At 46.3% G+C, this 19,422-nt stretch overlaps 1 protein-coding gene across 2 annotated transcripts; it reads left to right on the forward strand.

Moving 5' to 3' along the window:
* The first annotated feature begins 416 nt into the window (after positions 1–416).
* Positions 417–15,611, forward strand: LOC116950168 (14-3-3 protein epsilon-like). 2 transcript variants are annotated; one of them, XM_032967713.2, is made up of 6 exons: positions 417–649; positions 8,895–9,094; positions 9,575–9,681; positions 10,183–10,389; positions 12,099–12,235; positions 13,426–15,611. In XM_032967713.2, the coding sequence occupies exons 1-6, from the start codon at positions 586–588 to the stop codon at positions 13,485–13,487; spliced, it is 777 nt and encodes a 258-aa protein (XP_032823604.1). In that variant the 5' UTR covers positions 417–585; the 3' UTR covers positions 13,488–15,611. The 2 variants fall into 2 exon arrangements, with proteins under 2 accessions (XP_032823604.1, XP_075928737.1); XM_076072622.1 differs by having other exon boundaries at positions 12,805–13,468.
* The last annotated feature ends 3,811 nt before the right edge of the window (positions 15,612–19,422 follow it).

A 19,422-nucleotide genomic window follows, 5' to 3' on the forward strand; every position in this document is an offset into this window, starting at 1 on the left:
CCCCCCACCTGCCGTCGTCGCCCGTGGCAACCAACGATCTCCCGCGCGGTTGGCCAACGCGCCCCCGTACGTCAAAACAAACGGCGCTCCGATTGGCCGATCGGAATTCTCGCAGGCCGGAACGGGCGAGAGGGATGGAGGAGTGGGGGGGTGCGTGGGCGGTAAGGAAAGTGGGGGGGGGGGAGTGGTGGGGTGGGGACCTGTGTGGGGGGGTAGGGCGGGGCTAGAGGGGGGTGGGCGGGGCTAGAGGGGGGTGGGGCGGGACTAGAGGGGAGTGGGGCGGGGCTAGAGGGGAGTGGGGCGGGGCTAGAGGGGGATGGGGCGGGGTTAGAGGGGGTGGGGGCGGGGCTAGAGGGGGTGGGGGCGGGGATAGTGGCGCGGGGGGCGGGCCTAGTGGTGCGAGGGGCGGGGCGAGGGGGAGGGCAGGGTGTCCCGGCGTCGCCATCTTGAGGGAGAGCCGAGCTCTCTTCGCGTCTCGCTGCTGTCGCCGCCGTCACCACCACCGCCTCCTCACCCTTAGCTCGCCCGCGCTCTCCCACCTCTCTCTCCGTTGTCTCGTCCTACTCGCATCCGAAAGCCAACGCGATGGAGGAGAGGGAAGACCAGGTCTATCAAGCCAAGCTGGCCGAGCAAGCGGAGCGCTATGATGGTGAGGAGGCGGCGGCGGCGGAGGAGAGGAGGGGGGGGGGGAGACGCCTCGATGTTGCGTTAGCGGGCGAGGAAGCCAAACGTTAACGCGATTTACACGCTATAAACGCGGGATACAATGTCGTGCTTGTTTCGGCGGCTTCGTTTGCCACGTTTTTTAACAAGTATTTTGGCGTGAAGGGGGTTTTTGGAAAGTGTTTTAATTGAGAATAGCGCGCGAGTGATTTGCATTCTCGCTCGTTCACTCGCCTCTTCAAAATGGCCGCCCTAGAGGGAGCGCCCGCGGGCGTTTTTTTCCCTTCACATTTTTCGCGATTTTATTTAAAATGAATGCTCATCTTCCCGAATGAATTAACTTTCGTGATACGAGTTATTAACTTGTTTAACCATTGTATTTTTTCCGCTCGAATGTACTTTTTAACTGATTTAATTTCCCCCAGCATGACCTTTCCCCCCCCCACAAGACATGTGCTATGGCTCTGCTGAATTAGAACGCTGAAGTAAATGTTAGAGATGCTGCAGCTACACATTTAACGTAATGTTTTCATCGTTGGTGATAATTGCTAAACAAATTGCAGCCTCGTAAATTGTTCTAGGCGTAAATGTATATGTATTTTTTTAAAATAATTGATGGTGGCTCTCGATAACCTCCGGGATAGTCCATTGTATGTGTCATTTGTCGTTATAATTGACTGCAACGTGGTAATTGAGTCCCGTTAAATGCATTAATTGTCACGGAAATGTGTGAAGGTGCGGCAAAGGCGTTGCCGGGCCTTTATCGCATTACAGCCCACGAAGGTGGCCCCGTCGTTTCTGCGCCTATTTTAGCATCGCTCACCTACCTACATCCTACAATTACATCTTTAAATAAATCAGCTTTCGGTCATTCGTCGTCTTATCGATGTAATAGATTCGCGCTGTTCGAATTTCAGGTCTGAATGGACCAAGGCGTTGACCCTTGCGTTGAAATTAAGAATATAACCGATTAATCAATGAAACAATGGCTTGTTAGGGCCATATTTTCCTGCAAGAAAGCATCTATCGTTGGCTTTCAGGTTAACCTAATGAAACGATCGATAGACGGGACAGACAAAACCCACCGTACAAACGGTACACATGAGACTGGGACAGTATAGGCGACAAAGGCGGTAATGCAGTACGTACTGTATAGGTAGTCGAAACGAGATGAGCTGTTGTGCAGATAGTACGCACGACTGTATAGAATCGTTAATATCCGACGGAAGTGCAAACCAGGCGACAATCATTGCTTTTTAAATTGTGATGTCCCCTGCCCACTTTTTGTCAGTCCACTGCTGGATGAGGGCCACCCCAAGGCGTGTGGGTATTGGGGCAGTTATTTAACCATACTTTACCACTGGTGACTTTCGAGTTGGCAAAAAAAGCCTAACTCGATTCCTACCTGGTGGGCTGCAGCCCACAACGTAGGAATCTTCCGTGCCCTATTGTGAAATGCCTTCAGCTTGCCGACATGCGAGCGCCACCGCCCCAGAACGAGTCATCTCTGCAAGAAGTGGTGGTGGTGGGGGGGGGTGTTGAGTCGCTCATTTTTATTTGCTCTGAGTGACCCGAGAGGGACGAGTGGTATGGGTGTGGAAGTCCCACAAGCCACCGACGTGATGAGGTGTCCACCGGGAATGGTTGACTCCCATCACGACCCTTCGCCGGCTGTCACGAGCCCTCTTTCCTCACGTGAAATGAAAAAAAAATTGCATTGGGTTACATATACACTGCGGTGAGAATGACTGCCGCGTTAAAAAATACTTGAGCGGGAAATCTCTTCGACCCCCCCCCCATATACTACCTAACCTCAACCCTAACCCCCACAACCCCAAAGTGCCCGTACATGGTTTTGCCGCGCCCTTTTTGCTGCGCCCCGCGAGACGCGAAACCCCATTTGCGATTGGCGGAAGAAGTGTTCTTCACGACGGCGCTAGCAGTCGCTCGCAATCCCTCCCCATCGAGACGGAAGTAGGATTCCGTCGATAACGCCCTCAAGGTGCGGCCGCAATGGCAGCCGCGTTCGTTAATTTAGTGCCATATGAAAAGGTCAGGGTTACTTGGTGGGCAGCAGAGGGCAGTGCAGCAAATCCATTGTACTGTTGTTGTCACGTCCATGCTTTCCGCTTTTTACCCAGCACGCCGAGCGGCGTTGTGACTGGTGGTCAAATAGCCCCCACAGATCTTGATAGACATGAGACCCAAGTACACTATGGGCATGCCCTCATCAAGTAGGTGATTGGCAAAGTGGGCGCGGGGGGGCTGCACATTAAAAGGTTAGGTGAATATGCAGTTAAGCGTGTTACGTTATCCATGGGGAACATCGGCCCAAATTGCACCACGGATGTCCCGTACCGTGCCCTCCCCCCCCCCCGCCACCTCGATTACACAATTGAATTGAATCGACAGCTGGTTTATGCAGCCACCAGAGAGCTTTGTTAAAAAAAGGAGCTCACTGCAGATAAATTAAGTTGGTGGGTAAGCCCTTCTAAATCTTCTGAATAAACATGACATTAGTTTTGAAGCAATTCCTACATTGTTATGAAAAATAGATAAGTGGACGACAGTGTCTCCTTAATATATATTTCTCCACAAAAAACACGACATTTGCATAACATAAAGTCAAAAGTATTGACTCAGTACAAGCAAACTCTGGACTGGTTTTGACAGCGTCTCCTAAGCTGAATCGATGCTGGTGAATTTGCCAGTTTTTGGCAAGGGCGCTGTATAAGATATGGGCCCTAGTTACACAAAACATAATAGGCAACTCAAAATCCGAGTGTCGTGGAGAATATAAGTACTGTAACGTTCTTGTATTCACACGTTTATATTTTCTTTACATTATACACAATGGCACTAATGCTTAATTTTAGGTAATTTGTTAGGTTGGAGGTTAAAATTTTAAAGTTGCACAATTCCGTGTTGAATTTTTAGTGCAGAAAGGAATAATGTACTCGTATTATTTGTGGCTGTAAGTGTTAACAGTGCTGCATAGGCCCCACACGTCTCTTGCTGCATAATTTGCAGTCTTCTCACACAAAGCAATGTCCCCAAGCTCGTGTTTGTTCTCGATTGTTAACGTGGTATTCTTCAAAGATGACTCATGACAATTTGTTAACGACCCTATTCACCAATTATCGTCTTTATAAAACTAACTACAGTGTTGTAATTGATGTACCATTAGCCCTGTGGGTTTTTTCTTCACTAACACTACGAGAGTTATAGCTTAACTCCAGTGCCGAACCAGTTTTTAAAAGACGGTACAGTTTTTCTTCATAAAGGCCATTTGAATGAAAGTCGTGTAATCTTATCTTAAAATCAAGTTTATGGCATTCTCCAGAGCTCATTTTACGTATCTTGCTCTGTGTGTATTTTCATCTCAACAAACTTGAGTTAAATTAAAAGTAATGTTTATAGGTCACAGGGCTCAATGGAGCATATACTATATTCAAATTGTGGCCAGCATTTCCTTAAAGAGGCTAGCACTTTCTCAGAGCTGAATGGGAGCTGATGTCATGTCTAGGGAGGGGTCTTATGGCTGTGTAAGGATGGCTTTCATTCCTGGGCCATACTTGTAATCCAGGGAGTGGCTGTTTGCAGTGTGCTGGCGTAGCTGATTAGTCGTGTAGCGTTACACTCATATGCAGAGGCATGTAAAAAATAGCTTTTTCCCCATTTGTTCTCAATTGCAAATATTGTTTGGCATAATGCAGGTAGCCTTGTGTTGTTATTGTAATGCAATGTTAGACTTTAACGACTACCTGAGGATTTGGTAATCTTGGTTAAGGTGTCGTGGGCAAGCTAAGCTGTCGGTGGTTTTTGTAAGACATTGGCAATACGTTTCTGCATAACCCTGGGGTTCATGCATGCCATGGTGTGTGAATTGTTCCGTTTAATAAATTGGCATCGCTTGCTTCCTGCGTAATTGGGCCGGGCAGGCTTTACCTCACGATTGATTTACTAATAATGCTCATCATAATTTGAGGCAGTAAATGCAAAAATACTGGTGTGATTTGTTTGGCCCTGTTTTCGTAAAAAATATATTTGCAGCATTGTGGACCAGTTGGGCGAATAATGCTTGAACCGATATTATTTTTTTTTTGTCTCCGCACGGCTGCAGCACGGCGTTGCAGGGATGCATAATTTATGCCGTAGAAACATCTGATGGTTAGATCCCATTGATTTTCATCTGGTCCCCAACAATGGTCTATCCAATCCATAAGTGTTTTGTAGAGCGCTGTAATTGTGGCCTTTGCAGTGTATTAATGCATTCGCTTGGCGTAATATATTTTTGGATCATTTTGTTAACAAAGAGCATAATCGCCGCACCATTCATTATTGTGACTTAAGTATATAATCGTACTAAAAACGACTGCTTTCAAAGAGTTAATGAGCATACTGGCAAGAATAACTTTGCATGTTCATGATGATTTAAATGTCTGTGTTAAGGGTGCTTACTGGGCAGAGGATGTTTCTGTTTAACTCGCTTCTTTGCCCATCCTAGGATGGAAGCTGTAATATTTATGAAAACATTGAGCAGAGTATAATTGTATTTTGTGTAAATTTAATGGCGGTGAATCTTGCACGTAAGTATGTCATCAAACACTTCACTGCATTTCACTGTAGCACTGTATTAATGGCAGTGATGCTTGCACAGAACTGTCATAAAACACCTCGCTTCATGTCACTGTAGCACTGTATATAACTGACCTTCAATTTGTTAAAATTCACTGCTCTGATACTTTATCACATTCTGCTTTCAGTCGCTGGGGTTGAAATAAATTGGAAATCGATACAATATCTGGAAAAGCACCGAGAAATGTCTATTTTACCATAATGTAGTTGCATAAATTACTTACCTTTTGTCTCAAGTGCTGAAGAAATAAAGACACCAAATCCACTTTGTTGCTGCATAGAATTATTTATTAGATTCACTTTCAATAAAGAAACGCCAAACTTAAAGCGAATTCGTGAAAAAAAATATTTCCGCTCGACCTTTTGCACGAGTAAAAATCCACCCGCTCATGAATATTAATGCATGGGGGGGGGCATGTGGAGTGACGTCACGCGCGTTACACAGGCATTCTTGGCTAATAGTGGTAATGAGTTATTTTCTTGTTAGGTGGATATCCATTTTTTTTCCCAGCCAGGAGATAGTCGAGTTTACTTCATCAATGTTCACGTGCTTTCATTGCCAGGTCAAGTCATTTATAAGGCAAATTTACTCGGTAGGGCAAGTGCTTGTGAAAATGTATTGAAACATTTTAGTAAGGTAATTTACGTGAAGCAGTTCAGTGTCATAGGATGTGGCCCATCTTGTTTCCTGTTGAACACTGATCGGCACGTAATGGGTGCCAGGCTTCCGTCAAGCCCCAGTCCAAGTCAACCTTAGCCGTGGCCCACACCACGCCCCGGGCACTGAGCGACGGATTAGAATTCTGCAGGAATCGTGTGCTCCAGGCTGTCTCGCTCCAAAGCTTAGCGTAGCCTTTTTTTATTATCTCGTCAGGTCTAATGATCACATTTGATGGTAGGTCGATTGTAAAAATTCGAGAATCAATGCCTGCCCTCCATGGGATTATTGTTTTACACGTCTGGAAAGGGGGCTGTAAACGTAAGACACTTGAAGTATCTGATTAAAATTATAATTTGCAAAGTCTGCTCTGTAATAGCAGCTTTGTGGAATCGGACCCATGTGATTGGACACATACATTGAACATTTCTCATTTTTGAAAGCATAAAATTGCTTACCTAGCAACATTCGTGATGTGCAGGCAATGAATCCTAATTACTGATTCGTGCCCTTCAGCTGCAGTGGGGCCTGTTTACGTCCTTTGAAAGAGGGGAAACGATTGCCTAATAAAGCTAGCTATCGATTCTACCCCCAGATACAAAGGCTGCAGCCACACTCGCCTATTGCATTCCGTGGGACTCATTCGATCAGTGGGCCGCAACAGTCAAAATTATGCAAGCCGCACAAATCAATTATTCAGCAAGGCAACTAGGCCTGCCGCTCGGCAGTTTGATTGCGCGAGGGTTGCATGACGCTGCTCGGTAGCGAGCGGTGTTGTTGTCTTTCCTTTGCTCTAATGGAGGCATCCTGAATCTGTGCATAGCGCCCCCTCCTTCCCATCCAGGTCTCCTCGATCTGGCGAGCTGCCAAACTGTCGGCTCTTGCCAACAGTTTAATATTGCAGTGGGGTCCTAACGGCTTCCTTGCGAAGCCACCTGCAGTTTCTTTCGAAGGAGCCATTTTCTATTTCAATTCTGCACGGCGCGTTGAAAGGTTTGCCGATAGTTTGCGCACTGGTTTTTGCCCCCTTCACCTTTAACTGCGGGCAATTTTTTTTAAAAATATAATTTGGCAAAACCGTCAGAAGTCTAGTTTACTTGACGTGCATACAGATCAGGCTCATCCGTATGTAAATGGCTTGCTAAGCGACCCCCCCCCCCTCCTCCTCCTCCTACGCCCTTACCACAGTCTGACGTGTGTATAATGGTCACTTTTTTTCCAAGCTTTAGCCGTTCTGCGCGTGACAAGGCAACACAGATTAATTCTCGCGTGTGGGCAGCTGTGCTTTGAGATAACTGTTACTGTAGTATTATTTTACCGGAGTCCATTTTCAAAATTTAATGGCTAAAATGTTGATCGTGATTTTAGTATTTGTGACAACCCACAATTTGTAGTGTTTAAAAACACATTTTCCGGCTACTATGTGTTTCTGGAAGAAAATGAAAGTGTAAGGCATTGGCTGCAGCAATGGTTAATTTCAGCCGCGCAGATTCTCAATGCGGTGCGCATGCGGCAGAAATGACCTTGTGGCATTTCAATGCTTGGCCTAAAAATGTGTAGCTTTTTTTAAAAGTCCTTATGACGTAACTGTCGCCTGTTGGTCAAGTACCACTTTGTGGGAAAGTCGGCAATGATTGTCCTCTGGAGAGACTCACCTCCTGCCTCGAATGTAGAATTTCCATCACGAGCGCCATTGAGCAAGAGATGAGCACCGCTTCAATGCTCATTGAGCAAGATATCGCGTTAAGTTGGTTGGTTTACCAACGCTATTTTTAAGAATGAATGAGACGAGACATGCAAACTGGCTTAAAGGCAGGTGGTGCTCATTTTGAAAATGCAAATTATGATTGTGACCAGAACTCCATGCCATATAGCATTTGTGCCAACTCAAGTCGCCAGGGCTTGTTCGTTGAGCAAGCTTGGCTTGAGAGTGATGTCAACCTTAAGGAATTCAATTCATATGTGTTGGGGGTGGGGTAGAATTGTGCACAGGCACAGGGTGAGTGTGATTTTTATTGGTGCTTCACGAGAAGAGAACTGCGTCTGTGGATTTTATTGCTTTTTCTCAATGTGTATGTCTGTTTTAAGCGTTGATATAGAACATGATGGCAAGGGGTAATTAAAACTAGAAAAATAGTCGAATTGTGAAGTAATTCGTGCACTATCTTAACGTGAAATTATGATCTGGACTTGATACATTGTAATTGATCTTATCTGTTATTTACTGTGGTCATTCTCCACTTGCGGTCTTTTACCAGGAGAGGACTGCGCATTTTTAAATGTCTCATGCAGTGCTCTCAGCCAATTGCGCACGAGCCGTATATGGAGCAGAGCTCCCTTTGTTTGGCTCTTTCATTTCTCTCTACGAATAGTGGGAGCACATGACTCGTGCTCACCTCTGCAGTGTAACAAAGCTTCCCAGTGATGACTTAGATATGTATTCCTCACCTTTAGGACATTGATAGAGTCTGTGGTTTGCCTACGGTGATACTTGTTATCGTTTGCCTTCAAAGAAATGGAAGGAGGCCATCTGAAAAAGGGCATCATAGCTCACCAGATTCCCCTGATCTAAATAAAGATTCTGATTCGTATTGTTGTGTTTTGAACTATCGGCAGCAAGTGCATTCTAAGTTGTATTTTCGGAAAATAAACGGCAGAAAACTGTCACCTTATAGCTTCCTTACCCTGGTTCTTTCGGTAAAGTCACAAATTTGTTTTTGTTTTATTTCTACCTACGTGACTTCACCGAAAGAGCCGAAGAGTGTGGATTCCTGTAGTCACGAAAGATTCAAATCAAGATTGTAGTTTCCTTTAGATAATTTTATAATTGGTGACGACTGAAGGACTCGTCATTGTCAGCAAGTGAGTTGGCTTTTAATTGACAAACGGCACTGAAACCGTGTTGTGCTCCTCATCTTTTTTTTGCTCTGTTCAGAAATGGTGGAGGTGATGAAGAAGGTGGCCGGGCTCAACACGGAGCTATCGGTGGAGGAGCGAAACCTGCTGTCGGTTGCCTACAAGAACGTGATCGGGGCACGGCGCGCATCCTGGCGCATCATCTCCTCCATCGAGCAGAAGGAGGAGAGCAAGGGCAGCGAGGGAAAACTCAAGATCATCCGCGAGTACAGGCAGACTGTGAGTGGCACGCGCGCGCACATACGTCTGCCTGTGGTTTTTATTCACGTGCACAGGACGAGGCTGCCGATCACGTGTCCGCCGTTTTAGAACGTGACCCACATTGCTCTCAAAAGAGCTTTTGGTGCTTTTAAAAGCTTTGGAATTATATGGTACATCGTGTTGCCTGCATTGCATAGGTTAGTGAGGTGCTATTGTGGTGTCCTCGTTCCCAGGAACTGCTTTGGATCCTTTAGCCGATTATTGTTTTTGTATTAGACCTATAACAAAATGTTATAGGTAGAAATTGTATGTTTGACTCTGGGGCTTTCCCCCTTCAAGGACTTGACATGCAAAGCTCATTATAGATCTTTCAATTTTAATAGTAAAGTGTATTTTAGTACAGCGTATGATGTTGCACAAAAATGGTGGCCAATTCGTTTATTTCTGTGTGTGTTGCTGAAGGGCTTTCTCTGAATTTGTGGTGCCTCTTTATCCCAGGTGGAGAAGGAGCTGAAAGATATCTGCATGGACATTCTGGAGGTGCTCGACAAGCACCTGATTCCCGCCGCCATGACGGGCGAATCTAAGGTCTTCTACTACAAAATGTAAGGGCATCACTTGTTATACACCGTGCCTTTGTAGCAATACAATTAACCTAGATTGCGTTTGTGCAATAAATGACCCACAGCTCTGATTAATACATCGGTGAAAAGGGCGTTTCATTAGCAGACATATTTATTTAAACAGATATATGGTGAGATTGCTGATACTTTCAGTCGGTTTGGTTGTTTTTTTCACATAGGCGTGTAAACGCAGCTGCCACCAAACAACCAATTTGGGACGGTATACGGGATCTTTCACCCATTTGAAAGGTGGAGGTCTGGTGAACTTTCGTTGACTGGGAAAAATTAATGGACCGTATAACCGTAAAAATATAAGAAAGTACCGTTTTTAGCCTTCAATAATTGAAACAAAATTTGATGGAAAACATTGGTCCAGTGACAGAACATTGCCTTTATTATTTTACAATCCGCCATCGCGACGACGGTTTCAAAATAAATTACGCGCTAAACATAAGTGTCATGGGTGACGCGATGCTACTGCAGGAAGGGCGACTATCACCGGTACCTGGCAGAGTTCGCCACCGGCAATGACCGGAAGGAGGCAGCGGAGAACAGCCTGGTGGCGTACAAGGCAGCGAGTGACATCGCTACCACCGAGCTGCCACCCACGCACCCCATCCGCCTCGGCCTCGCGCTCAACTTCTCCGTCTTCTACTACGAGATCCTCAACTCGCCCGACCGCGCTTGCAAGTGAGTGCATGGTGGGGGGGGGGGACGTGTCTGCCACATACACACACACGCTGTCACCGTACCTGTGAAGTTCCCTTTGTGTGTGGTAGGGTGCTTCAACTGTATTTTGCCGTTGGGCCACGCAATGAAACTAGTTTGTTGCTGGCGCACCACGTCACGTCACATCTCGCCCATCAGTCGCAGGACGTCGCAGCGTCGGGCATGTGCCCGTTAATCTGTGCCTCTCTCCTAGTGTCTTAAGTATTGTTTATTTCTTTCACGTCACAAATCATTATCTCCGTCCCTCAGAGCCATATCTCTCAAGAGGACTACTTAAGATGCTTGATGGCCTATGGGGCCACCAGTTGAATAACCCTTTCCTCGTGGAATGATTGTTGTACATTGGTTGCTTCTATGCTTTTTGTACCAAATGGGGAACAACACATTTTTCATTGGCCGCTGCAGTAACACGTTTAGGGCTTTGGCTTTTGTGATTTTTTTTTGTTATTGGCATGGTGACAAGTGCGCACCTGTGTGCAATGTCTACCAATCAAATACTTTGGAACCTTGGGGTTTTTTCTTGTTTGGCAAATGCAGACATGCACTGTCTGCATCACTCTTCATGAGATGCGCAGACGTAAAAAAAAAACAATACTAGGCTCTAGTTACAGTGTAAGGTTTGTCCAGAATTGGCTTGAATTAACCTTAGACGTTGTGTGGGGTGACGCAAATGAAGATACCATACTGGGATCCCCATGGTGCACTCTGTGTGTGTGTATATGCACATGTGACAGCACTACAATTTTAAGGACTGTTGTCTCCTGGGATTAGCTGATAAATCTTGTGTTGAATAAACGTGTAACCCAGCATATCAAATCTCAGCTTGTAGATGTGTACCCAGGATGTCTCCTCAGCTGTCTGATATTAATTTTAAGCTTTAATCAGAAAATTACATCAATCCTCTTCTCCTGCTCTGATGTCGCTGCAATGACATAAAAATAATGAGTGACGACACTGCCATCACTCGGGTGTTATCATCAAATGCGTGGCCTTAGCTATGAAAGACTTCATTCTTGCTAACAAAGCCATAGACTTGTGTAGTATAGGTGCACGTATACCTTAGAGCGATTTTATTTATGTATTTTGTATTCTATCTTGCATGCTTTTTTGTGCTGGGAGCAGCTGGAATTTGTATTTAAAGCATTCTTTTTAGAAAATGACCAGTCGTCGATTGCATTTATCCAGAAAGAGAAATTTAAAAAAATCTGATTTCACACTTCTCTCCACCTTAGATATTCCGTCTGCAATAAAAAGTGGAATTTCACTTTTGACAAAAATTGGTTTGGTCTGTGAGGACGAAGCTAGAAACATGCCTGCTCTTGCCCTCGTGTGTTAGGAGCTGGAGAGGAAACCACATTAGTAACTGCGGGGGCCCCCGTTGCTGCAACGCAATAAGATTAGAAAGGGGATTGCAGTAGGTACGGCTGTGCACACTTGATGAGTGATGACTTTAAAAATAAGCTCCTTATTGCCGTTTGAAAACAAACACCCGAGCCTCGCTGGACTCAACCGAAACATTGCGCACTCGCCGAGGAGGAGTGGGTGAGGCGTCGCGTTTCCCGCTCGGGTAATAATGCCGTGGGGTGGGGGGGGGTGGCGGTGATGTCGGCGCTTGCTTGCCGTTGATTTTTTTTGTCGTTGCCGGTGTCGCCCGCACCACCATGCTGCAGGTTGGCCAAGACTGCGTTTGACGACGCCATCGCGGAGCTGGACACGCTGAGCGAAGACTCGTACAAGGACTCGACGCTCATCATGCAGCTGCTGAGGGACAACCTGACGCTGTGGACGTCCGACATGCAAGGCGACGGTGAGTTGTCGGTTGCGCGCTTCGTGGCCACTTCCGGCCGCACCCGCCTACAGCTGCCAACGTAACGCCCTGCGGTACTACAAGCCGTTTGTGTAGAAACGCACATCCCTCGCGTGTTTACGTACTTTATGGTTGAAGTGTTTATAATGTTTGCTCGTTGTGCACAGCAGATTTCTGTTGGATGCACTAAACGATTGTTGTTCATGCCGCTGTGCAGGTTTTTGCGGTCGTGCTGTTTTAGTTGTGATGCGTTTTCGGGTTATTGCATGCTGTTCAGAATGATGCCTGACGTATCCGCTCCACATGCTGGGAGCTTTGGTGACGAAGCCCCTCCTCCCCCCACCCCCCCCAGCACGTGGAACGAAGTGTCGAATATCATGCTGAACAGCTCGTGGTTAGAACCAGACAACATCCGAGAGCCGTTGTCACATTTCTCACCAGAGGCTGTATTTTGTGGCACCGTTGGTTACGTTCTCCGCCATTGGGTGCTTATTTGGCAGGCTGAAACGTTCCTTCACGTCTCCTGTCTTCCGAGTGTGTCTCATCAGTGTGTGCTGTCTTGTTGTCAGAATTCTGAAGGAACCATCATGCCCATCTGGCTTCTGTTGTAAGAGCTCCTAGTCTCTCCTTGCTGCCTCTTACCGTCAACCGTGTGTCCTCACCCTGTTGTGCTGCCGTGCTCATGTAACCTGGATGCCCGTTTGAAGCCGTCTTGCCCTCACTTTGAAGCTGCATCTCTTTGAAGGGATTCTGTTTTTGCAACCCCCCCCCCAAATCACAAAACTAAGATGTTGAGCTGTTGACATTTAATAACAAGCACAGGAAACCGTGAGCACAGTGTAGTTTTAGCCAGAGTAAATACACTCAATGAACGATTAAAGAAAAAAACGCATGCGGTATCGATGGTTGAAATGCACGCTAACACTTTTGACCCCAAAGGAGCCTATTTCGCGGCGTTACGTTTCTTCGTTTGGAGAATTTGCTGTGCCGCTGCTGCTGTTTGTGTGGACCGCTCGCAAGGCCATGGTGGGAGAAGACTGCTAATGCATCATGCGATGTGGCTCGTTGGGGGCGTGTAACAAAGGCTCCCCCCCCCTCCACTCCCCTCCCCCTTCCCCGGGAGGGCTGAATTGATGGGGCTGTCGTAACGGTTGCCCTTAATTTTTTTTTGTTGCATGTGTTCTTTTCAGCTGAGGCCGAGACCGTAGAGAGCAAGGAACCAGTGCAAGATGCCGAAGACGAGAAGAACTAGGCCTTGCACCACCCAAACAAAACTCCCGCCCGCCATCCCAAACCCCCACTGCCGGGCCACCCTCCCACCCCAATCCCCCAGCCTCCCCTTCGGCCGCTCTCCTTGCACCCCGACCCCCACCCCCCAAGCCCCCTGTGCCCTGCCCCCCACACCCCAGCCAGGCAGCCGGTCAGAAAATTTCATTCACCAGATAAAAGGGGGGAGCAGTTTCAGTCAACCCCAGATTAGATTACATAACTACATTAAATAAATGATAATAGAGACCTTTTAAAACAAAAAAACTTTGCTTTTTTTGTCCTGCGTTTAAGCTGTGGGTGGCTTTCTTTAGGTGGCTCTTTCGTGTTGCGTCTGCATGCTTTAGGTGATGTGAGGTGGAAATAACAAGTTTGGCAGTGCCCGCTTACAGTAACACCAGTAAAATTATTTTTTCGGTTTATTTTTTAAAAATTATCAGCCCGTTGACGTTCACATGCTTCCCCCGTGTCCCCCCCCCCCCCCCCCGTTCACCATTGCACTAAAAATAGCTTTGGGATTTTGGGGTTTCCTTATTCGTCAAACGCATTTCCATTGTCCACGCTGCTTTGATAATGAGCATTTAAAGCTTAGAATGGAATTACAGTAATTTGGAAAAGTGGAAAACTACTGCAGTTTATAGATTGTTCTTTTGCCGCTAGCCTTTGCAGTTTATTAAAGCAAGTCCATCGGCCGCGGGGAAACGTGCGTGTGCATAGCACACCGCATCCTGCCCCTCGTGGGCAGAAACCGGATTCGGGAGAAATGGACTGCAGTGGTTGGGTGCTGTTTGAAAAGGAAATCCTAACAATCCATCGGGTACCGGCGCACTGTGCTCCGAGCATTTAGCATTTGATCAGCGCATCGCACTGCGTACTTTATTGGGCGCTATTGGCCTCTTGCTGACTGACCATAGTTCTTGCTTCTTCAGATCAAAACCAACACCGTGGGCCCCGACCAGTTTGTCACGTTGATGTGTGTTGTGCACAGGGTGTTATTGGCTAAAAATGTGAAAGTGAACAAATTAATGAAGTTTTAACGTCTTGATTTTTACATGCCACTGGGAATTAGGTCTTGTTATTTTGACGATTGTGGGTGCCCAGTAAGAAATGTGTGGATGCGCCGACGGAATTTGACAGCCCTGTTTATTTTCTCCACCTGAAAAAAAAGATCCTAAAAGCAGAGTGGGGAGGAAGCAGAATCTGACTGCATTGAGGTTCCAGCTGCTTTGGTTTAAAAAAAACATAACCAAGAAGACTTTTAAGGAACGTTTGGTTCATCCACATTTTGTTCTGTTGGACCTTCATTGTCCTGAATTGTGGGGCAATACGAGTTGACCCAAAGTCCAGTATTGACGTCCCAGGAAATCCTACTAGGGAAGACAACCACTCGCTCGCTCACTCGAATTTGGGGAAGTTAAATTGTCTTAACGCGTAGCTCTCCGGCTGCATCAAACGATATAAATTATAATTCAAAGAGGAGGGTGTTTACATGTGCAAATGTTTGACGTACAGCTCAACTGCTATTTTTGGCTCTTGCTATTCAGAACGCTTTCTTCACCGTTTGATTCCTGGATGTATTTGCGAAAACGAAAACTGTACTGGCTGCTGTCTTGGTTTGATGGGCAGAGGAGTTGGGTACAATGTCGTCTAGATCATACTTAACTGTGCTGCTACGGCGGACGAGTAACTTCTGTAGATCGTTATGAAAAAAAGTGTGATCTTAGGTGTTCTTGTATTTCAATCTAATTTTGTTTTTGTTAAAGAAATACTTGACTTCATTAAGAAAAAAATTAAAGGCTGCACACGCCCCCCCCCCCCCCCGTGCTTAATTGTTTGAGTGTACTAATTGCGGCTTTGTAAAACTTTTTTAATTAACAAGTTTAGGGTGTTTTTTTTGTTATTGGCTACAAATGGTGACCCCCGCCCCCCCGTGTTTGTGATTGAGTGCGTTGGCGTCCGGAGGAGGAGGAGCGGGTCCGATCGCAGTACACCCCGTGCGTAGCCACTGCACAGCGTCATGGTTAGCCATCACAAGCCGATCCGATGTCTGTTTACTGGTGATGGAATTTAAAAAAACAAAAAACTAAATAAACCCAACTTACGTGGAGTATCTCGTTGTCCGGGTGTTTCTTTTGCACGCTTGTCCACTCGTGCCGGCTGAGTTTGGTTTAACCGGTCATCTCAACGTTCAGAGACGTCCGTGTCATTCGGCATTACGTAATTTTCCCGCAGGATGATCGCGTACAGGGTGATCCGCAGCGATGGGCAGAGGGATTTGTTTTTAATTTCAAATATAAATGACTGCAGTCATGGCCGTGGGTGTATTTTCACAGGAGACTGATCAGCATTTACATGAATCGCTGGCATATTTAAGTATACTTAAAATGATCTCTTCCAATGTCATTTTATCTTACCTGTTAACATAATTTTAGAGCCGCATTGACCAAGTCTAGAATGCATCTGATCCTACCTTAAAAGCCAAGCCCGGGTTGAGCCTGGAAATTATGGGGGGGACTAAACAAGCCAGCAGTAGCAGATGTTGCAGCAGAAGCCATTCTATACCTACCTACCAACTCCCCCTTTGCCCACCTTCAACGTGCACCGACCAGCGTGGTGAAGTATGGTCAAACAAACCTCACTGCACGTGACGGGGGGGGGGGGGAGTCCCCCCTTATCCACCAGTGGATCGACGAACGGGCTGTCCATGTGCAACATGGTGTTGGCTTGTTGCGCCACCGTACAAACGTGTTTGCACATCGTGCTTTGAAGCGCTTGCCTGATGGTGGATTCCATGCGTGGTTGCGTTGGGTGGCCAGCAGGTGGCGCTCGTGAGCCGGTCCGGGCTCCGACGAGCGATGCTCGAGTAGAGCCGAGTTATCTTTTTTCCTCAATGTAAACAAAACTAAGGGGTTTTTATTTTACCAGGTGAGGCTCCCCCTGAGCTTAGCTTTTTTTTTTAAAGAATCGACCTGGCTTGCACAAATGATAGCTCAACGAAGTGGCTTATTGTGTGGACATTTATAGCATCCAAATACTCAACGCATGCTGACTGTAAATGTGGAGGGAAACATCCACGCGACCACGAAGAGAGAACGCGCACACTCCAATTATACAGGCGTCAGGGTCTGTAGCGAACCCACAACCTGTATACCAGGCGAGGCCGTTAACATCTCGCCACCGTGGTTACCTAATTCATGTAATCGAGTACAAATTATCAATGGAATTACTGGACGAATAACGCGAACGGGTTTGGGGAAAAAAAAAGTCATCGCTCTTCTCACATGTGCCGCCGGACAGGGGAGGGGGGTGTGGGGACGGTCAGCAGAGCGAATCTCCAGTGGAAGTGAATTCAAGTCTGGGGGGGGATGCCATCCGAGGAACATGCCTAGTCACCTATCGTACAGCGACGTGATTTCGGCACACGGAGCAGGCCACACTCGAAAGACCGACGTTCTTGTTGGAAAACATGGGACGCAAGGAGGAGGTGCTGCTGTACATGTGATTTGTTTACCTTTCCTATACTTGGGGCTCCTCTTGTGGTTTTTTGTATTGTAACGTTCTGACCTATCCCCTCCTGGACATGTGAAAAATAGCTTTATAGATTAGATCGGAATCCTCCAGTATAAATACATTCTGTGAGGGAGTGGCATCATTGAGTCTTGTGGGTGAGACTTGAACTCGAATCGAAACCTTCACTTCCGAGACACGTCGAGTCTCTTGATGCGCTTCTGCGGCCGTCTGGAACGCTCTTCCGATTTTATGAAACTATGGGATCTATGCACTTTTAAATTATACATTCAAAACCCATTTCTTTACAACTGCTTTGTGTTTGGCTTGTTGTGCTCTCGCAACTCCGAATAGCACGGTTGGCTATGTATGGTGTGAAAAAAGTTCAGTGTATATACACGGTAGTTTGTGACGGCATCGTCATCTGTCGCACTGGGTGTTGTCGCTTCTGAATAGAGGGCGGTGGGTACCACATTAGTAAGGCAGTATGTTTCGCTGGGAAAAATGTTTTTGGTGTTTGAGTAATCGGACACAGTAGTTAAGTTTTAGTTACTAATTGAGTTTTTTTTTACTTTTGAGAATTGGTGTCTCATGACAGATGATACCAATTGTAATTGAGTGCATTAATAACCGTGGATTATATAAATTACTCGTTTTAAGCATTCTAACGCAAAAAAAATCCAGTAACGTACTATATGAACTGCCCTAAAAGTATAATGGGTTTTGCATGTTACCCGTTTTTGTTAAATTTACTGGGCAGATTTCATACTGTCATTCCACATGGCAATGGCGAAAAATCAACAACACTTGTGCATGCTGTACTAATATGATGCTGTCAACAAGAATAAACCTCAATTCCGAACATCCCATGGCGGTTATTGCTGAACACCTGTCCCACGTCTATTCCAGGTTCCTCGATTTAATGAACAGTTTGTGTCAAACAAGCGTGGGACGTTGACACAGGGGATGGTCCAACGTCTCTCTCTCAAATTTATTCTTTCTCCGTGACTTTACAAAAAAGAGTAATTCCTGCAGTCGCGAAAGCTCCAAATCAAGTATGGTCCAACGTTCCATATTTTCTGAAAGCGCAAAATGGTTAATGAGGACCGAGGAGTGATAACGTAAGATGAAAATGCCGAGCAAAAAAATAACATACACACGCATAGCTGTGAAACCATGAGAAAAATAATATAAATTGGAGAATATTGCGAACAATGTGACCCAAGGTGGTATAAACAATAGGAGCATGACAGCAGTGAAAAAAAAAGATTGGTAATTGCAAATGTTAGCCCAGAGCAAGGCGGTATAATATCAATGATTGCTGTGTGGAGAAAGTCTTGTAAAACGACGGAGTGCTTTGAAAAAACTAAACTTCTGTAACAGAAAGCAACAGACCAAAAATGTGCCCCAAGGGTTTCAATCAAAAGAGCGTAGACACCCCACTTACCTGCTGTGACTTGTTCATTTCCTAACACCGATCCATGCTGTCGAGCCCACAAAGTCGACGCAATCTCACCGCTGCGTCGCGTTCAAGCGGAACGTGCTCAAGAAACCAAACTTTGTTGATGTCGTGAGCACGGACACCGACAAAGAATGCCCAAAACGAGAGAGCCGAACGAATAAAACGCGCGGAGAGACGGGCACGACGGGCATCGCAACCCAGAAACAACTCCAAGACGCGGATCAAGAGCCCCGGCACGCATGAAGACATCGCGCCAGGAGGGATGATGACCGACACAAAGCCGACGATCACAACGGCAACCACAGGATAACTTGCCTTTGGGGCAAGTGGGTTCTCAACCGGGGTGGGGTACGCAGACCCTCTGGGGGTACACGTGGCAATGTCTCAGGGGGGGGTGGGTGGGGGGGGTACGTAAGGGTAGGCCTCGGCAAGGTAAGGTAAAAGGTCAAAAGCAACGAGCCGACCTTTACCCTACCTTTTACCCTTACCCCATACAAATTACCCGATTACAGGGTAATTACTGGGGTACTACTACACATGAAAAAGGTTTGTAACAGGTAAATGCTAGGTAGAGCGCTTTATTCATATAGAATACGCCCGATGATTCAAATTTTAAATGGAGGCCACGGACTGCGACACGGAGCTTTTAGCGAGTGGTAAACAAGGTATTCATGGTAAACAAGGTATTTACCGGGAAATACTTCGCGCTACCTTTACCCTACCCTTTACCTTACCTCTCGGCATTGTGGGCACCTTTACCCTTTTACCCGGTAAAAAGGGTAAATTACCTTACCTTGCCGAGGCCTACGTAAGGGGATTTACAAATGTGTGAAATTACGCCATACACGATGAGTCACTGGTGAATAATCGTGTGCAAATATGCCAATATAAAATAACTATGATAAACTTTGAATCCGTAACGGTACCCTTGGATGGTGTAAAAGACCCCTCT

The sequence above is a fragment of the Petromyzon marinus genome, chromosome 38, assembly GCF_048934315.1.
Source record: "Petromyzon marinus isolate PM22_M1 ecotype Great Lakes invasive population chromosome 38, UKy_Petmar_22M1.pri1.0, whole genome shotgun sequence".
Taxonomy (NCBI): Eukaryota; Metazoa; Chordata; class Hyperoartia; order Petromyzontiformes; family Petromyzontidae; genus Petromyzon; species Petromyzon marinus.